At 42.8% G+C, this 15,187-nt stretch overlaps 2 protein-coding genes across 11 annotated transcripts in view; both read right to left on the minus strand.

The window, feature by feature from the left end:
* The window catches only part of LOC123774768 (ubiquitin specific protease 47), a 178,678-nt gene extending 178,164 nt beyond the window's left edge, over positions 1–514 (minus strand). For 4 of the 9 annotated variants that reach the window (XM_069305442.1, XM_069305397.1, XM_069305208.1 and 1 more), the window contains exon 1: positions 418–509. The gene's annotated coding sequence lies outside the window, so the exon portion shown is untranslated. Of the gene's footprint in view, positions 1–417 lie in introns of all 9 variants that reach the window. The other 5 variants (XM_069305519.1, XM_069305307.1, XM_045769966.2 and 2 more) reach the window with 3 other exon arrangements.
* Positions 515–10,342: 9,828 nt separating this feature from the next.
* LOC123774608 (tubulin beta-4B chain) overlaps positions 10,343–15,187 on the minus strand; it is a 30,301-nt gene continuing 25,456 nt past the window's right edge. For both annotated transcript variants that reach the window (XM_045769184.2, XM_045769109.2), the window contains exons 4-5: positions 13,588–13,832; positions 10,343–12,499 (exon numbers count right to left, since the gene is read on the minus strand). In XM_045769184.2, coding sequence (XP_045625140.1) covers positions 11,675–12,499; positions 13,588–13,832 — 1,070 coding nt within the window. In that variant the 3' untranslated portion in view covers positions 10,343–11,674. The remainder of the gene's footprint in view (positions 12,500–13,587; positions 13,833–15,187) is intronic.

Consider the following 15,187-nt stretch of genomic DNA (forward strand, 5'->3'; position numbering starts at 1 on the left):
AGGCCAGGTAGGCCTCGGGTAGGCCAGATACGCCTCGAGTAGGCCAGGTAGGCCTCGGGTAGGCCAGATACGCCTCGAGTAGGCCAGATACGCCTCGAGTAGGCCAGGTAGGCCTCGAGTAGGAAAGGTAGACCTCGAGTAGGCCAAGTAGGCCAGGTAGGCCTCGAGTAGGCCAAATAGGACTCCCGGTAGGTCAGGTAGGCCAAATTAGGCCTCGAGTAGGCCGCGCAGGCCGTGTAGACTGTGGCCACGGGTACCATGCAAGGTTTACACCCTGAGGAGCACTGCTAGCGTCTCCTCACACAGTTTAGCCTTCTGTAGTACACTCACAGTTGCTCCAGGAGGCGTCAGCCCTCCTCAACTCACAGCAAATGGGGCAAAAGTGCCACTCTGAGTAATGATTAAGACAGTAGTTACCTTAATGGAAAATATTCTAAGAATATACTGGTGTGTCGTAGCAGTCACCACATATCCTCTCGATACTTCCCGATGACAACATCCCAAAACAGATCACGTTCCAGTACTTTCTTCACACTTCCCATATATTATACTGCTCAACGGGCGCACATCTTTAATGTCCCTTCTATACTACTATTTATTAAACTAATTTATTTGCTATATTTTAGGCTCCAAGACTTCAAGGTTAAAAATATATATGGATATTAGTATATTTTAAATGTTCATGAAATATGATATTGAGAGGAGGGTTAAGTAGTGCCATCTATTGTCAATCGAAGTAACTAAACATCAGATCAGCTGGTGCTGGACTTGCTGCATTTTCTTTGATATATTTACATTTGTTGATTTTCTATGATTACAGTTTTGCCGGACTAGCTCTTTTGTTATAATGATAATAATAATAATATTTTTTAAGGATACAATGGGTTGGTGAGAGTACTTTAGTTTAGTTTAGTTCATTTATTATGCACCCCATACCCATCTTGTGGGCGGTAGTGGAAAGGGTTACAGAGGCACATAATGGGCTCAGGGGCTGAACCCCACAGTTCATTTAGCTAAGCAAGTTACAATCTTGATGAGCTAGTTACAAAATTCAGAATAAGTATGAATAATATCTGGTAGCAGATCATTTTGAATGAAATATTTACTCATTGCTGGAACATAGGTTATAGAATTGTCTCTGAATTCACTTATCTTTCGCATTCCATCACATAGTGACGGAGGGTGTGCGAATAATTGTTGACACAGTTTATATTTGGTCAGGTCTACTTCAGCAGATAATGAGAATTTCCAGAGATACTTGTAACCGAGTCTAAGCCGAGCAGTTGTAACAACTAGAAGTCTGCTGATTTTATTGGGTGAACCATAGATGTGTGGCTCCTCTTGCATGATAGTACGATAGATGGAATTACTGGTGTCGATTTCACTTTGTCTCATATCTACAAGATTTTGTTGAAGTACTTGGTGCACTATTTGTCTCAGACTGCTTATTGATAATCCAAGGTTATACTCAATTTCTCCTTTAAAGGCAGATTCTTTGGCTAACTCATATTCTAAGACAGAATACAATTACATTGTATTCTGCCTGAATACAATTACATTGTATTCAGGCAGTCATTGTTTAAAATTCCCCTCATACACGTGAGCATCATCGCAATATCGCTGGTGGATTTTTTCTCATGTTGGAGCTGCTCTTGCAGCCACTCCGTCTCCTGCTGTGACTGCTGCTGGTGTTCCTGCAACCGGTCATGAAGGGCAGCCGCTGCTTGAACAGTGGAGCGACCCAAGGGCGAGGTGATAGGGAGGCTGAGGTTGCGAGGATCTCTCTCATTTTGATCCAGTTCCTTATCCCGCACTTCCAGTTGACTGTGGGGTCCAGCTGTGGATGGTGGTCTCAGAGTAGGTGACATTATCCCACAACCAGGAAGTTGCCATTATACTGGTATTTTTACATTCTGGCAAAGCCACTAATACTCATAGCGTTTTCGGGCAGGTCCTAAATCATATATCTGGTATGATGAAAACATATCAGGCATGATGAAAAGGTATATTGTACAAGGTTTTATATCAACATATAACTATAATATAAATTGACAGAGGTGATTACATTGGTAAGGATATATCTTAAGTACTAGTAATTGGAAGTGGGTAGTACAAGGTACAATGTGAGTTTGAAGCACAAGGTAGCAAACTATGAGGATGAAATTAGGTACTTTTGGGTTTTACTTTTGAATAGAGCATAGGTTGGACAATTATTTAATTCGTCAGGGAGTGAGTTCCAAAGACCGAGTTCTTTTATTTGCATGGAGTGCTTGTACTGATTTAGTTTGACTCTTGGGATATCAAAAATATATATATTTTTGGTGTGATGCTTATGGGTTCTATTACACATATTAAGGAAAAGTTTCAGATCAATATTAACGTTTAGAAACAATGTTTTGTACATGTAAATATCACATGAGAATGTGTGGAGTGAGTGTATGTTTAGCATGTTAAGGGACTTAAACAGAGGGGCTGTGTGTCGTCTGAAGACAGAGTTTGTTATAGTTCTGATAGCAGATTTTTGCCGAGTGGTGATGGGCTTGAGGTAATTTACGGTGGTTGAACCCCATGCACAGATACCGTATATAAAATAGGGGATAGATTAGCGCGTAGTATAATGAGAGGAGAGCAGAGTGGTTAGTATATTTCATTTATTATGCACCCCATACCCATCATGTGGGCGGTAGTGGAAAGGGTTACAGAGGCACATAATGGGCTCAGGGACTGAATCCCACAATTCATTTAGCTAAGCAAGTTACAATCTTGATGAGCTAGTTACAAATTCAATATAAGTCGTCACATCAACAATGGGTTCAAGATCGAGCACAAGTACAGTTTCTAAATTCAGCAACTGACATATGTGGAGAGCTAGTGTCACAATTGATATGTTTGTCCTGCACACCGCCCCCCATCCAGTGGGCAGCGGTGGATAGGTTACAATCACTTAGTAACTACCTACAGTTAGCAAACTGGGGACATTTGGCCAAGACTTTTGGCAGCAAATCATTTTGAATGAAATATTTAAACATATCTTGAACATTTATTATAGAGTTCTCTCTGAATTCAGAGACATCTCTTCGAACTCCATCACATAGTGACTGAGGGTGTGCGAATAATTTTGTTGACACAATTTATATTTGGTCAGGTCTACATCAGCAGATAATGAAAATTTCCAGAGATACTTGTAACCGAGTCTAAGCCGAGCAGTAGTAACATCTAGAAGTCTGCTGATTTTATTAGATGATCCATTGATGTGTGGCTCCTCTTGCATGATAGTATGATGATAGATGGAATTACTGATGTCGATTTCACTTTGTCTCAGCTCTACAAGATTTTGTTGAAGTTCTTGGTGTACTATTGGTCTTAGATTGCTTATTGACAATCCAAGGTTACACTAAATTTCTACTTTAAAGGCAGATTCTTTGGCTAACTCATACTCTAAGACAGAATACAATTACATAAACTCTCATAAAGGTCCAGGATGATGACCTTCTAGATTACCATCGAGGAAACCATCAGGGAATGAAAGAGGAATTACAAAACACCTCATGGAGGGTGTTTTGGTGTTGTGGTGCCAGAAAGGAGAAAGAAAAGAAAGGGAACAAGATGGATGACGTAAGTAGTAATAAGAGCGCTAATAATTAAACGGAACCTCTGGAGACGGTATAAACCAACAATGAACATCATGGATGATGAGATATATAAAAGGGAATTAAATTCAGCCAAGCAGGAAATCAGATTACCCAACAGAAATTATGAGAGAAAACTTGCCCAAAACACAAAGGAAGATCCAAAATCATTCTATGCATATATATATATATATATATATATATATATATATATATATATATATATATATATATATATATATATATATATATATATATATATATATATATATATTTATATATATTATAAATACAGGTGTATTTGCAACAGGGTGGAAGCAGACCAATACGGACTGCATGGGTTGCATTGCGGAAGCACAAAGGGCTGGCATGCAAGACACAACGAGGTCAATGACATCATCAAGAGAAGCCTCGTCTCAGCTGGGTGCCCAGTGGAGAGAGAACCTCGCATCCTAGGGGTCCAAAACCCGGATTTCCCCGCACTTCGCCCTGATGGCATCACCATATACTCATGGAAGGAGGGTAGACAGTTGGTGTGGGACTTCACATGTGTATCCACCCTGGCTGACACCTATGTACACTTCGGAGCTGATCAAGCAGGTGGGGCGGCCAACCACAGGGAAACAGCAAAATCACTCAAGTACAGGCGATTGGAAGGTCAATACCTCTTTGTTCCCATAGCGTCTGAGACGCATGGCCCCTGGGGCAAGAGTGCCTTGGGATTTCTCAAGGAATTGGGTTCCAAGCTCATTGACGTCACCAGAGACCCAAGGGCTTCCAGTTTTTTGTTTCAGCGTCTCAGTGTGGCGATCCAGAGGGGAAATGCTTGCTGCGTCCTCGGTTCCTGTCCAGAAGCGGAGGAGCTTCAAGAGATCCATAACCTTTAGGCATTTGTCTTGTATGTTTTGTAACCTTTAAATACACAATAAAGGAAAAAAAAAAAGGGAAGGGGGTGGTAGGAGAAAAGCACACAGAAACTGTATTGGAGGGGACCTACATTCCCTCCAATGCGTTATGTGTGGTTTCCTCCAAGGCTATGGGTCCCCCTTCTTCCAGCCAGAGGTGGTACTCCCTTCCCTTTTGTTAAAAATATATATATATATATATATATATATATATATATATATATATATATATATATATATATATATATATATATATATATATATATATATATAGATATATATATATATATATATATATAACTGAAAACTCACACCCCAGAAGTGACTCGAACCCATACTGCCAGGAGCAACGCAACTGGTATGTACAGGGACGCCTTAATCCACTTGACCATCACGACCGGACATAAGGAAGTGATAGCCGAAGCTATTTGAACCACTTCCCCGCCAGCACACGGATGGTAATCTTGGGCATAGCAATTTTATCAAATCACCTCATTCTTTGGGGCACACGTGAGGAACACAAATGCAAACAAGCCTGAATGGTCCCCAGGACTATATACAACTGAAAACTCACACCCCAGAAGTGACTCGAACCCATACTGCCAGGAGCAACGCAACTGGTATGTACAGGGACGCCTTAATCCGCTTGACCATCACGACCGGACATAAGGAAGTGATAGCCGAAGCTATTTGAACCACTTCCCCGCCGGCACTCGGATGGTAATCTTGGGCATAGCATTTTATCAAATCACCTCATTCTTTGGGGCACACGTGAGGAACACAAATGCAAACAAGCCTGAATGGTCCCCAGGACTATATACAACTGCAAACTCACACCCCAGAAGTGACTCGAACCCATACTGCCACGAGCAACGCAACTGGTATGTACAGGGACGCCTTAATCCGCTTGACCATCACGACCGGACATAAGGAAGTGATAGCCGAAGCTATTTGAACCACTTCCCCGCCGGCACTCGGATGGTAATCTTGGGCATAGCATTTTATCAAATCACCTCATTCTTTGGGGCACACGTGAGGAACACAAAAGCAAACAAGCCTGAATGGTCCCCAGGACTATATACAATATACATTTGTGTTCCTCACGTGTGCCCCAAAGAATGAGGTGATTTGATAAAATGCTATGCCCAAGATTACCATCCGAGTGCCGGCGGGGAAGTGGTTCAAATAGCTTCGGCTATCACTTCCTTATGTCCGGTCGTGATGGTCAAGCGGATTAAGGCGTCCCTGTACATACCAGTTGCGTTGCTCCTGGCAGTATGAGTTCGAGTCACTTCTGGGGTGTGAGTTTTCAGTTGTATATAGTCCTGGGGACCATTCAGGCTTGTTTGCATTTGTGTTCCTCACGTGTGCCCCAAAGAATGAGGTGATTTGATAAAATGCTATGCCCAAGATTACCATCCGAGTGCTGGCGGGGAAGTGGTTCAAATAGCTTCGGCTATCACTTTCTTATGTCCGGTCGTGATGGTCAAGTGGATTAAGGCGTCCCTGTACATACCAGTTGCGTTGTTCCTGGCAGTATGGGTTCGAGTCACTTCTGGGGTGTGAGTTTTCAGTTGTATATAGTCCTGGGGATCATTCAGGCTTGTTTGCATTTGTGTTCCTCACGTGTGCCCCAAAGAATGAGGTGATTTGATAAAATGCTATGCCCAAGATTACCATCCGAGTGCCGGCGGGGAAGTGGTTCAAATAGCTTCGGCTATCACTTCCTTATGTACGGTCGTGATGGTCAAGCGGATTAAGGCGTCCCTGTACATACCAGTTGCGTTGCTCCTGGCAGTATGGTTCGAGTCACTTCTGGGGTGTGAGTTTTCAGTTGTATATAGTCCTGGGGACCATTCAGGCTTGTTTGCATATATATATATATATATATATATATATATATATATATATATATATATATTTATATATATATATATATATGTCGTACCTAGTAGCCAGAACGCACTTCTCAGCCTACTATACAAGGCCTGATTTGCCTAATAAGCCAAGTTTTCATGAATTAATTGTTTTTCGACTACCTAACCTACCTAACCTAACCTAACCTAAGTTTTTCGGCTACCTAACCTAACCTAACTTATAAAGATAGGTTAGGTTAGGTTAGGTAGGGTTGGTTAGGTTCGGTCATATATCTACGTTAATTTTAACTCCAATAAAAAAAATTGACCTCATACATAATGAAATGGGTAGCTTTATCATTTCATAAGAAAAAAATTAGAGAAAATATATTAATTCATGAAAACTTGGCTTATTAGGCAAATCGGGCCATGTATAGTAGGCTGAGAAGTGCGTTCTGGCTACTAGGTACGACATATATATATATATATATATATATATATATGTCGTACCTAGTAGCCAGAACTCACTTCTCAGCCTACTATTCAAGGCCCGATTTGCCTAATAAGCCAAGTTTTCCTGAATTAATATATTTACTATAATTTTTTTCTTATGAAATGATAAAGCAACCCTTTTCTCTATGTATGAGGTCAATTTTTTTTTATTGGAGTTAAAATTAACGTAGATATATGACCAAACCTAACCAACCCTACCTAACCTAACCTAACATATATTTATAGGTAAGGTTAGGTTAGGTAGCCAAAAAAAGCTAGGTTAGGTTAGGTTAGGTAGGTTAGGTAGACGAAAAAACATTAATTCATGAAAACTTGGCTTATTAGGCAAATCGGGCCTTGAATAGTAGGCTGAGAAGTGCGTTCTGGCTATTAGGTACGACATATATATATATACGTAGTGAAACCTAAACAAAGGACTCTGTAGGACCCCTAAAAGATGAGACTAACCAAGTTATATTGGATGATAAAAGGGCAACAAACACTCTGAATGAATACTTTACATCAGTGTTCACTCTAGAAAGATTTAACGACATCCCATCACCCACACAAATGATTGAAGGAGGTTAAGTTACCGGGACCCGAGGCCAGCACAGCATCGGGTCCCGGCTGTGCTGGGTGCTGGGGTGGCTGCGGAGCCTCCTGCTGTGTGTGGCCCGGTTTCCCCTGTGGTAGAGGCTGTTGCCGTTCTGCGTCGGGCGTCGGTTCGTCCGGCTAGTGGTACCCGTGTTTCTGGGTCTGCTTCCGGCTCTGACGATATCCGGCCAGAGCCCAAACATTCCCAGCGTTCGTCTTCTGCCTGGGCCGATGTTGGTGACTTCAGTGACTGTGGGTCTTCGGGTGGTGACGGTGTGGATCCGGATATGTCGATGTTTCTGCAGTTAGTGGTGGAGGAGATCCATGTGCCTGCTGGTGCTGGTGCCCGTGTCTCGGACGTGCCTTCGGTTCTTTCTCTGCCAGGGGACTCTCCGCAGTGGGGTGTGGTGGCTTCCGCTGCCAGGGATGTTGTGGATCCTGGTGCTGGGCGTGGCCAGGTAGTGACATTACGGAAGGATGTGCGCCGTCCGGGTTCCCTGCAGTCGTCTTGTGGTGTGCCCGTGGGTGCCCCTGTGGTGGTGCCCTGTGTCAGGTACGCTCTTGTGAGGGTGCACGTTGGCGACCTGGGGGACGTGTTGCCGCCGGGTCACTGGACAGAGATTGCCGAGTTAATGCTGTCTGACCACCCGGAGAACTTTCATGGTGGGCAGGTTCCCTGCATGTGGGGACGAGTGGCGACTACTCGCCTCGTCAGTAATATCATCTGGGTCCCCTGTTTGCAGGTCTTTGTTGCCAGGGTTCCGGATGTTATGGCGTCCCCGGTGGATGGACGAGACCCTTTGCAGTGGATGCTCTGGGAAGCGTTCAATGTACGGTTCCTGTGGGCCAGGTTCCCGGGCAAGTATGTCCGCTGATTTCCTGTTTATTTGTTGTATGTAATGCTGTGTGCCCCTCTGGCTGTTTGTTTGCCCTGTTATATTATGTGCTCGTGCCTCTCCCTTTGTTGTGGCGAGGCCGGTGGTTTGGTGCGCATGTTCTTGTTCATGTAATTTGTTTTGTGTTGTTATTATGCCCTGTGTGATATATTTATGCCTTACATGTTGTATTGTTTTTTTTATTTTTATTAATGGCTTGTTGTATGTTATGATTTTCTTGTGTTCTGTTTCATGTTGTTCTTCATGATGTGTTTTGTTGTCGGTCCTTCCGGCCGGTGCTTCTGTTTGATTTGTTTAATGTTACTGTGTTTTGTTTTCTTGTCATTTTTTGCTTGATTTGATTGTTTGTTTATATTGTTTTATTGTAATTTATTGTATTTCACTTACATGCTTGCATGTAAACAAAAAAAAAATCCTAGGCTTGTCACTGGCAAGGAAAGGCACATGGAATAAATTGTAGATTATGGAAAATAAATTCCTTACCAAATATACGTATATTTACGTGGATATACCTGTGAAGCTTGCGTATTGTTCACATACTTTAACACTACAAGACGTGGTGTGTATAAGGTTATTTTGAAACTAGGGAAAATTCTGGTATTTTGTGCTGTATGTTACGCTTTGATTTTATGGATTTGCGGATGCATATTTATGTGATTAATTGTCAATATTTCTTAATTGTCAGTATTTCTTATTTTGTTTTTGATAATATATATATTATGTTGTGCCTGTGTGTATGCTGTTTGTATCTGGGTTATTGGTGAACCGCTGTCGAGTCTCTAAGATTCTCTAAGTAATGTTTGGTTTATACTGATGAGTTATAACTGTCCTTGTGCGTACTACATTCTTTGTGTAGGGTTAGTCGATCTGATAATTTTTATTTTATTGTGTATATTCTTTGCTTTTGCAAATGAAAATACAAAAACAAAAACAAATTGCGCTTGGTTGCTGTATGTTCACTCAAAGGAGGAGTGACGCTGCTCAATACTATCACTATGGCTGTATGTTCACTCAAAGGAGGAGTGACGCTGCTCAATAAAATAACCCTTCTAGTCAAAATTAATATATATTTATATAGTAGTTCAAACACAAGTGCAGTTGCTTTGTCAAGGTTTCTAGATCAGCTGGAGGGAATGTGTTTGCCTCCTCATTAAGAGGGACGGAACACCTCTGGTAGTGTCAGATCCATTTAGTGCCGCCACTGAGGGCACGTGACGGAGCTCCCTCGGTACTGCACAACTCACTCAGTCTTGGTGGACTTGTTTTGCTTTTAATAAGCTCCAAATACTTGTGTAGTAATTGGCTCCCATTTATTATCACATTAATTTACTTCCAGTACACTGGTAGGCCTACTAATAATCAGTGTCACAGCCCCGCTCCTGTGCCAGGTAAGTCCATTACGGGCTCACCATAGCCTGTGCTATTTGCAACTTTTTGTTCAGAGTAGCTGAATCTAAAACAACAACTACTGATAATGCTCTCATTTACTTTTAATAAATTTTGATTTTAAAGAAATATTAGTAGTTTAATATATGAATAGCTTCAACTAAACACTAAACTCAGTTAATAATCCTACATGTTAATCGATTTTTATTAAGTCAGTTACCTTTTCAGATTGATAACTGTCGTCAGTTGATTTAGGATAAACTGGTAAGAGCTTTTATTGCTATTTAGCAGTATGTAAGAAATTATGAAACACTGTTAATCGCACTTGCTGTTACTATAGCCTCACTTGTAATTGTCCGCCGATTACTGTTTAAATTCTCTGTTACCGTCCACATACTCTTCGGCCTACTGAACAATCTTAATTTGTGGTCAAACTACCAGTCACTTAGCAGATTCCTAATTACTATTAATAAACTAATTACTGTTAAAATTTGTGACTGCCATTAATAGACTGGAGATTGCTATTTAGCATTGATTTCATAATAAACTGTTAACCAATGAGTAAGGAAAAAATCAAACAAACATGAATTTTGTGACTTTATTTGTGCCGTGTTAGACTGGCGAGGGCGTGATGTGGGCCGAGGCTGTCTGTGGGTGCCGCCCTGCACCCACACTTGTAGCTCTGAGTAGGGGAGGAATGTGGAGAGGCCGAGGGTAGGCGGGCATGGGTGTAGTCCCTAGATGTTTATCACTGTATGGGCGAGGGGTCTACAGCCTTGAACCCTCCATGAGAATAAGCAAGCGGGGAGACTGGGATACCAGCGTGAGCAAAGGGGTTAGGGGCCTGTAGTTGACTGTGGGCGGGGGGGAAGACTTATGGTCTAGGCGGGCAAGGATAGATCGCCTGGATTACCAGCCGTGGGTGACAGTGTTGAGATTCGGGGCAGACAGGCATGAGGGCGGCACCTGAGAGGTGAGATATGGTAATGAGCAGCCGGGGTGCCACCCAGCAAGCCACGCTCCCCACCTGTGATATCAAGCGCTGCCTCCCTCCACCATCACGGTACAGTGGCTCAAAAGAAAGTCAGGTGCAGCTTGAACGGGAATAATTGAATTCGTATAAAAGCTATATAATTCTACAATCTCAAAAAAATCTTATAATAAATGACAAGGTGTTTTTGGGGCTGATACAAAGACAGGGACGCAAGAGATGACAGACTGAAGAGTGGAGTGGGCAGAAGAAATGACAAACGGGATAACTCCTGCAGCAGGATGAGTGAAGCATCGTTAACCTCCGACGTGTTACTGTTGAGCAGACAAGAAAAGTGGTCACTCAGTGAGGGGACCCCAGCCTTTACTGTCACCCCTTCCAGCTGGCGGTCACGTCGCTACCTCGATTTGCTGTCACCATCTCTTAAAATTTCCTCATTTGTAAAAATGGCCTTCCCAGCGGACATTCCGCATTGCAGGGACAGACTTGCACAAATGGCTAGTGATATTGCAGGGATGACAGGGAGGGTCAGACAGCTGGCAAGGTATGACACCCTGAGGGTCCGCCAGTGGCAATACAGGCGTGTAGAAAAGATCAGGTGTTGCTCCTGTAGACTTGTTAGTGCTGTCGTCGGGTCGTTGGAGGGCGATTTAGTTCGAGGCTCCCTCGATAGGACTAGTAACTGCGTAGACTCAGTTACCGAAAAGATGTGAAGGTATCTTGGGAGAATGATATTGGTAGGTGATGTTCAGACCAGGTCGAGGCCATGGGAAATGTGCTATGTTCATGCCCAGGTAAGTCTTAGGCCTGAGCTTGAATATATAACATGTACCCAACTCCTCTACCCTGGTCAAGTTGCCTTTGATTACCTGTGGTATACGAGTGACCACTGTAGGTCAAATCAAAGGCCACTTGGAGTGATGATTTAAGCTGTGTCATGTTCAGCATCCTCCTCGTACTCCCCAATATCTTCCTCGTCATCAATGCTGGCCTCCTGGTACTGCTGGTACTCCGAGACCAGATCGTTCATGTTGGACTCTGCTTCAGTAAACTCCATCTCGTCCATTCCCTCGCCCGTGTACCAGTGGAGGAAAGCCTTCCTTTTGAACATAGCTGTGAACTGTTCAGAGATGCGCTTGAACAGTTCCTGGATTGCGGTGGAGTTGCCAATGAAGGTAGAGGCCATTTTGATGCCTCTGGGAGGAATATCACATACTGCTGTCTTGACGTTATTGGGGATCCATTCGACAAAATAGGAAGAGTTCTTGCTTTGGATATTGTACATCTGTTCATCAACTTCTTTCATGGACATTTTGCCTCTGAAGACGGCAGCGACAGTAAGGTAGCGTCCGTGGCGGGGGTCGCAGGCGGCCATCATGTTCTTAGCATCGAACATCTGTTGAGTGAGTTCAGGGACAGTGAGGGCACGGTACTGTTGGGATCCACGAGCGGTGAGTGGCGCAAATCCTGGCATGAAGAAGTGCAGACGAGGGAAGGGTACCATGTTGACGGCCAGTTTCCTGAGGTCGGCGTTGAGCTGTCCAGGGAAGCGAAGGCAGGTAGTTACACCTGACATTGTGAGGGATACCAGGTGGTTAAGATCGCCATAGGTAGGGTTGGCCAGTTTGAGTGTACGGAAGCAGATGTCGTAGAGGGCCTCGTTGTCAATGCAATAAGTCTGGTCAGTATTCTCTACGAGCTGGTGGATGGAGAGCGTTGCGTTGTATGGCTCTACAACTGTGTCGGAGACCTGTACGAACACATACAACATTAGTCCATCATATTGTCACCCAACAATATCATAGTTTACACTAGTATACTTGAGTTTAAATTATTGTATCCCAAGTTGTGGTACACAACTGTGCCTGGCTCTCTCTACCTGCCCCCCCTCTCTCTCACTCCCCCCCTTCACCTTTCTTCCTATCATCACCCCTCTCAAACTCCACTTTATTCCCATATTTCATCCTCTCTTCCTATCTCCACCTTCCCCCTTTATCCCCATCACCTCTATCCCCCCCTCCCAATCTTCCCCCATCTCCCATCTCTCCACCTTTCTTCCCCTCTCCTTCCCTCTCCCATCTCCCCACTCTCCTTCTATCACAAAACAAAAATAATAATATTATGAAGCACTAAAGAAACTGCTAAAAACACAATGAAAAACACATACATGATTTTGTTTTATGATTCATGAAAATTGCAGGGGGTTGTTCTAGATGCTAATATTTCTTTAAGGTTGGCACTTGGGCCGACCCCGACTGGCCTATGATACTCCCATACCCTCATTCCCCTGTGTTTCATGTTGGAAAGTTGGGTGATACTAATCCCAAGCATCTGGCCTCTTTGGACAGACATTCTATTTTACATTTATAGCTAATCTTGGGATTATAGATATATTTACTGCTAATATTCAATGGAAAAAGATGCTTGTAAGGAAAAAACCTTATGTCTGAAGTTGTAAGAACCTACAAGTACTTAAACAGAAGTAACATTATCGGCATAATAGCAAGCTATCCAGGCATTTATTTCAAATTGGCAAACACAAACCTTAGCATATTTAAATATATCTGATGAACCTGCACGAAGCAAACATTGCCTCAACTACCAATTTACTTGAGGATAGACAATGACTCTTACATTAGAAAACGAGAATAACTCACTCGAGGGTAAGATATAAAAGGGATGTTCTCAACATCCTTGTTACGGGCTACTCATGTCCGTGCCACCTTTTAGGTGGCTTAATCTTTATCGACCAATCCCCATCTCTTTATATCCCCATCCTCCTCCTGAGGGAATTACAAACTCAGGAAGAGGATAAAGAGGAAAGGCCTTCACACTTACCTTTGGGGACGGGACGACTGAAAAAGTGTTCATGATTCTGTCTGGGAACTCCTCTCTGATCTTGGAGATGAGGAGGGTGCCCATGCCGGAGCCCGTGCCGCCGCCCAGGGAGTGGGTCAGTTGGAACCCTTGCAAGCAGTCACAGTTCTCAGCCTCCTTCCTCACCACGTCTAGCACAGAGTCCACCAGCTCCGCTCCCTCCGTGTAGTGACCCTTCGCCCAGTTGTTGCCCGCACCCGACTGACCTGTCGTTGTGAAAAAGGTTAATATTTGGACGGTCCGGTAAGGGGTGTCAACGGAGAAAGTTAAATACTGCAACCTCAACGTATTTCTTCATAGAGTATATTCAAGTAATTTCAGTTGTTTCTATCACTTGTCCCTCGCTTCTGTTTATTTAACAAGCTTTACTATGGTACAAACTTAACATTTTAGAAGTAAAAAACGAGAGAAGCTAATTTACAAATCAAGTTCCTCTATAATACGTTAGAATTAATTACTGAAACAAAAAGCAAATGCATTCACTATGGTAAAATCACCTTTAAATACAAAAATATATATATTCATTTGAATTGGGACGTGCATATGAAATATGTTGATGAGCACCATGTATGTTGAAGAGTGAGGAGGAGGACGTCAAGGATGCAACAATCATGCTGTTGCTTGACAGGAAGAAGCAGGGATGCAGACACACGTGCAACAAGCATGAGGGGGGAGAGCAGGCGAGCAAGTCCTTCGCTGTTAGTTACTAGTTCATATCCGCTAGTTCTTAAGTAGCTGCTGACTATGGCAATGTTCACTAAGCACTCTTATGGTTCAGCAAAGGTCAAACGTTCGTCTTAAGGTACAGGAAAATGTCTCATACTAACAGCATTTACCTATGCTAAGTGAAACGCACCAACATAAATGGCGTCTGTGTTTAATATGAAGACCAAGCATATAATTCCTTAATACAAAAAGTGAATATTTGACCCCTGTTAATTCCATCTCGGCTCTGATGTTTAATTTGCATATTATAGGGAGATTTTGTTTTCTTATTAACTTTGGCCATACTGAAGAATGACGAAGTGCTACAGAATTATTTTGCTAAATTAAATATACAATTACAACCTCTACTGAGTGCAAGAAGATAATGAAGACACTGTTGATTATAAGGAAAGGTTTACTGAGTGTAAAGAGAACACGGCGGGTATACCAAGGGTCAGTGATGTATATGGGAAGATATACTACACGAAAGGGGGAATAAGAGACGAAGTTTACTGTAGTACAAGGAGAATGAGGAGAGTCTTACCCTAATGCAAGGAGTATGAAGTGTAGTTTACCTTAGTAAAAGGGAGCATGAGAAGGCTATACTGAATATACGGAGTACAAGGAAGGTCTACCGAGTAGAAGGTCCACCTTATCCTCCGTGGATAAGGTGAGGATAAGGCCTCAGGATACCGGTATATTGAGGATACCGTGAATAAAGAGAGCATTATACAAGATAAGGTCATTAATAGGATAAAGTACTAAGCCAGTATGATTATATAGCACTTGGGAGGAATATGAGGACAAGTTTTTAAGGTATAAGGACAAGAAGCTGGGATATTAGGACAAGGAGCCA

Source organism: Procambarus clarkii, chromosome 1 (genome assembly GCF_040958095.1).
Source record: "Procambarus clarkii isolate CNS0578487 chromosome 1, FALCON_Pclarkii_2.0, whole genome shotgun sequence".
Lineage (NCBI taxonomy): Eukaryota > Metazoa > Arthropoda > Malacostraca > Decapoda > Cambaridae > Procambarus > Procambarus clarkii.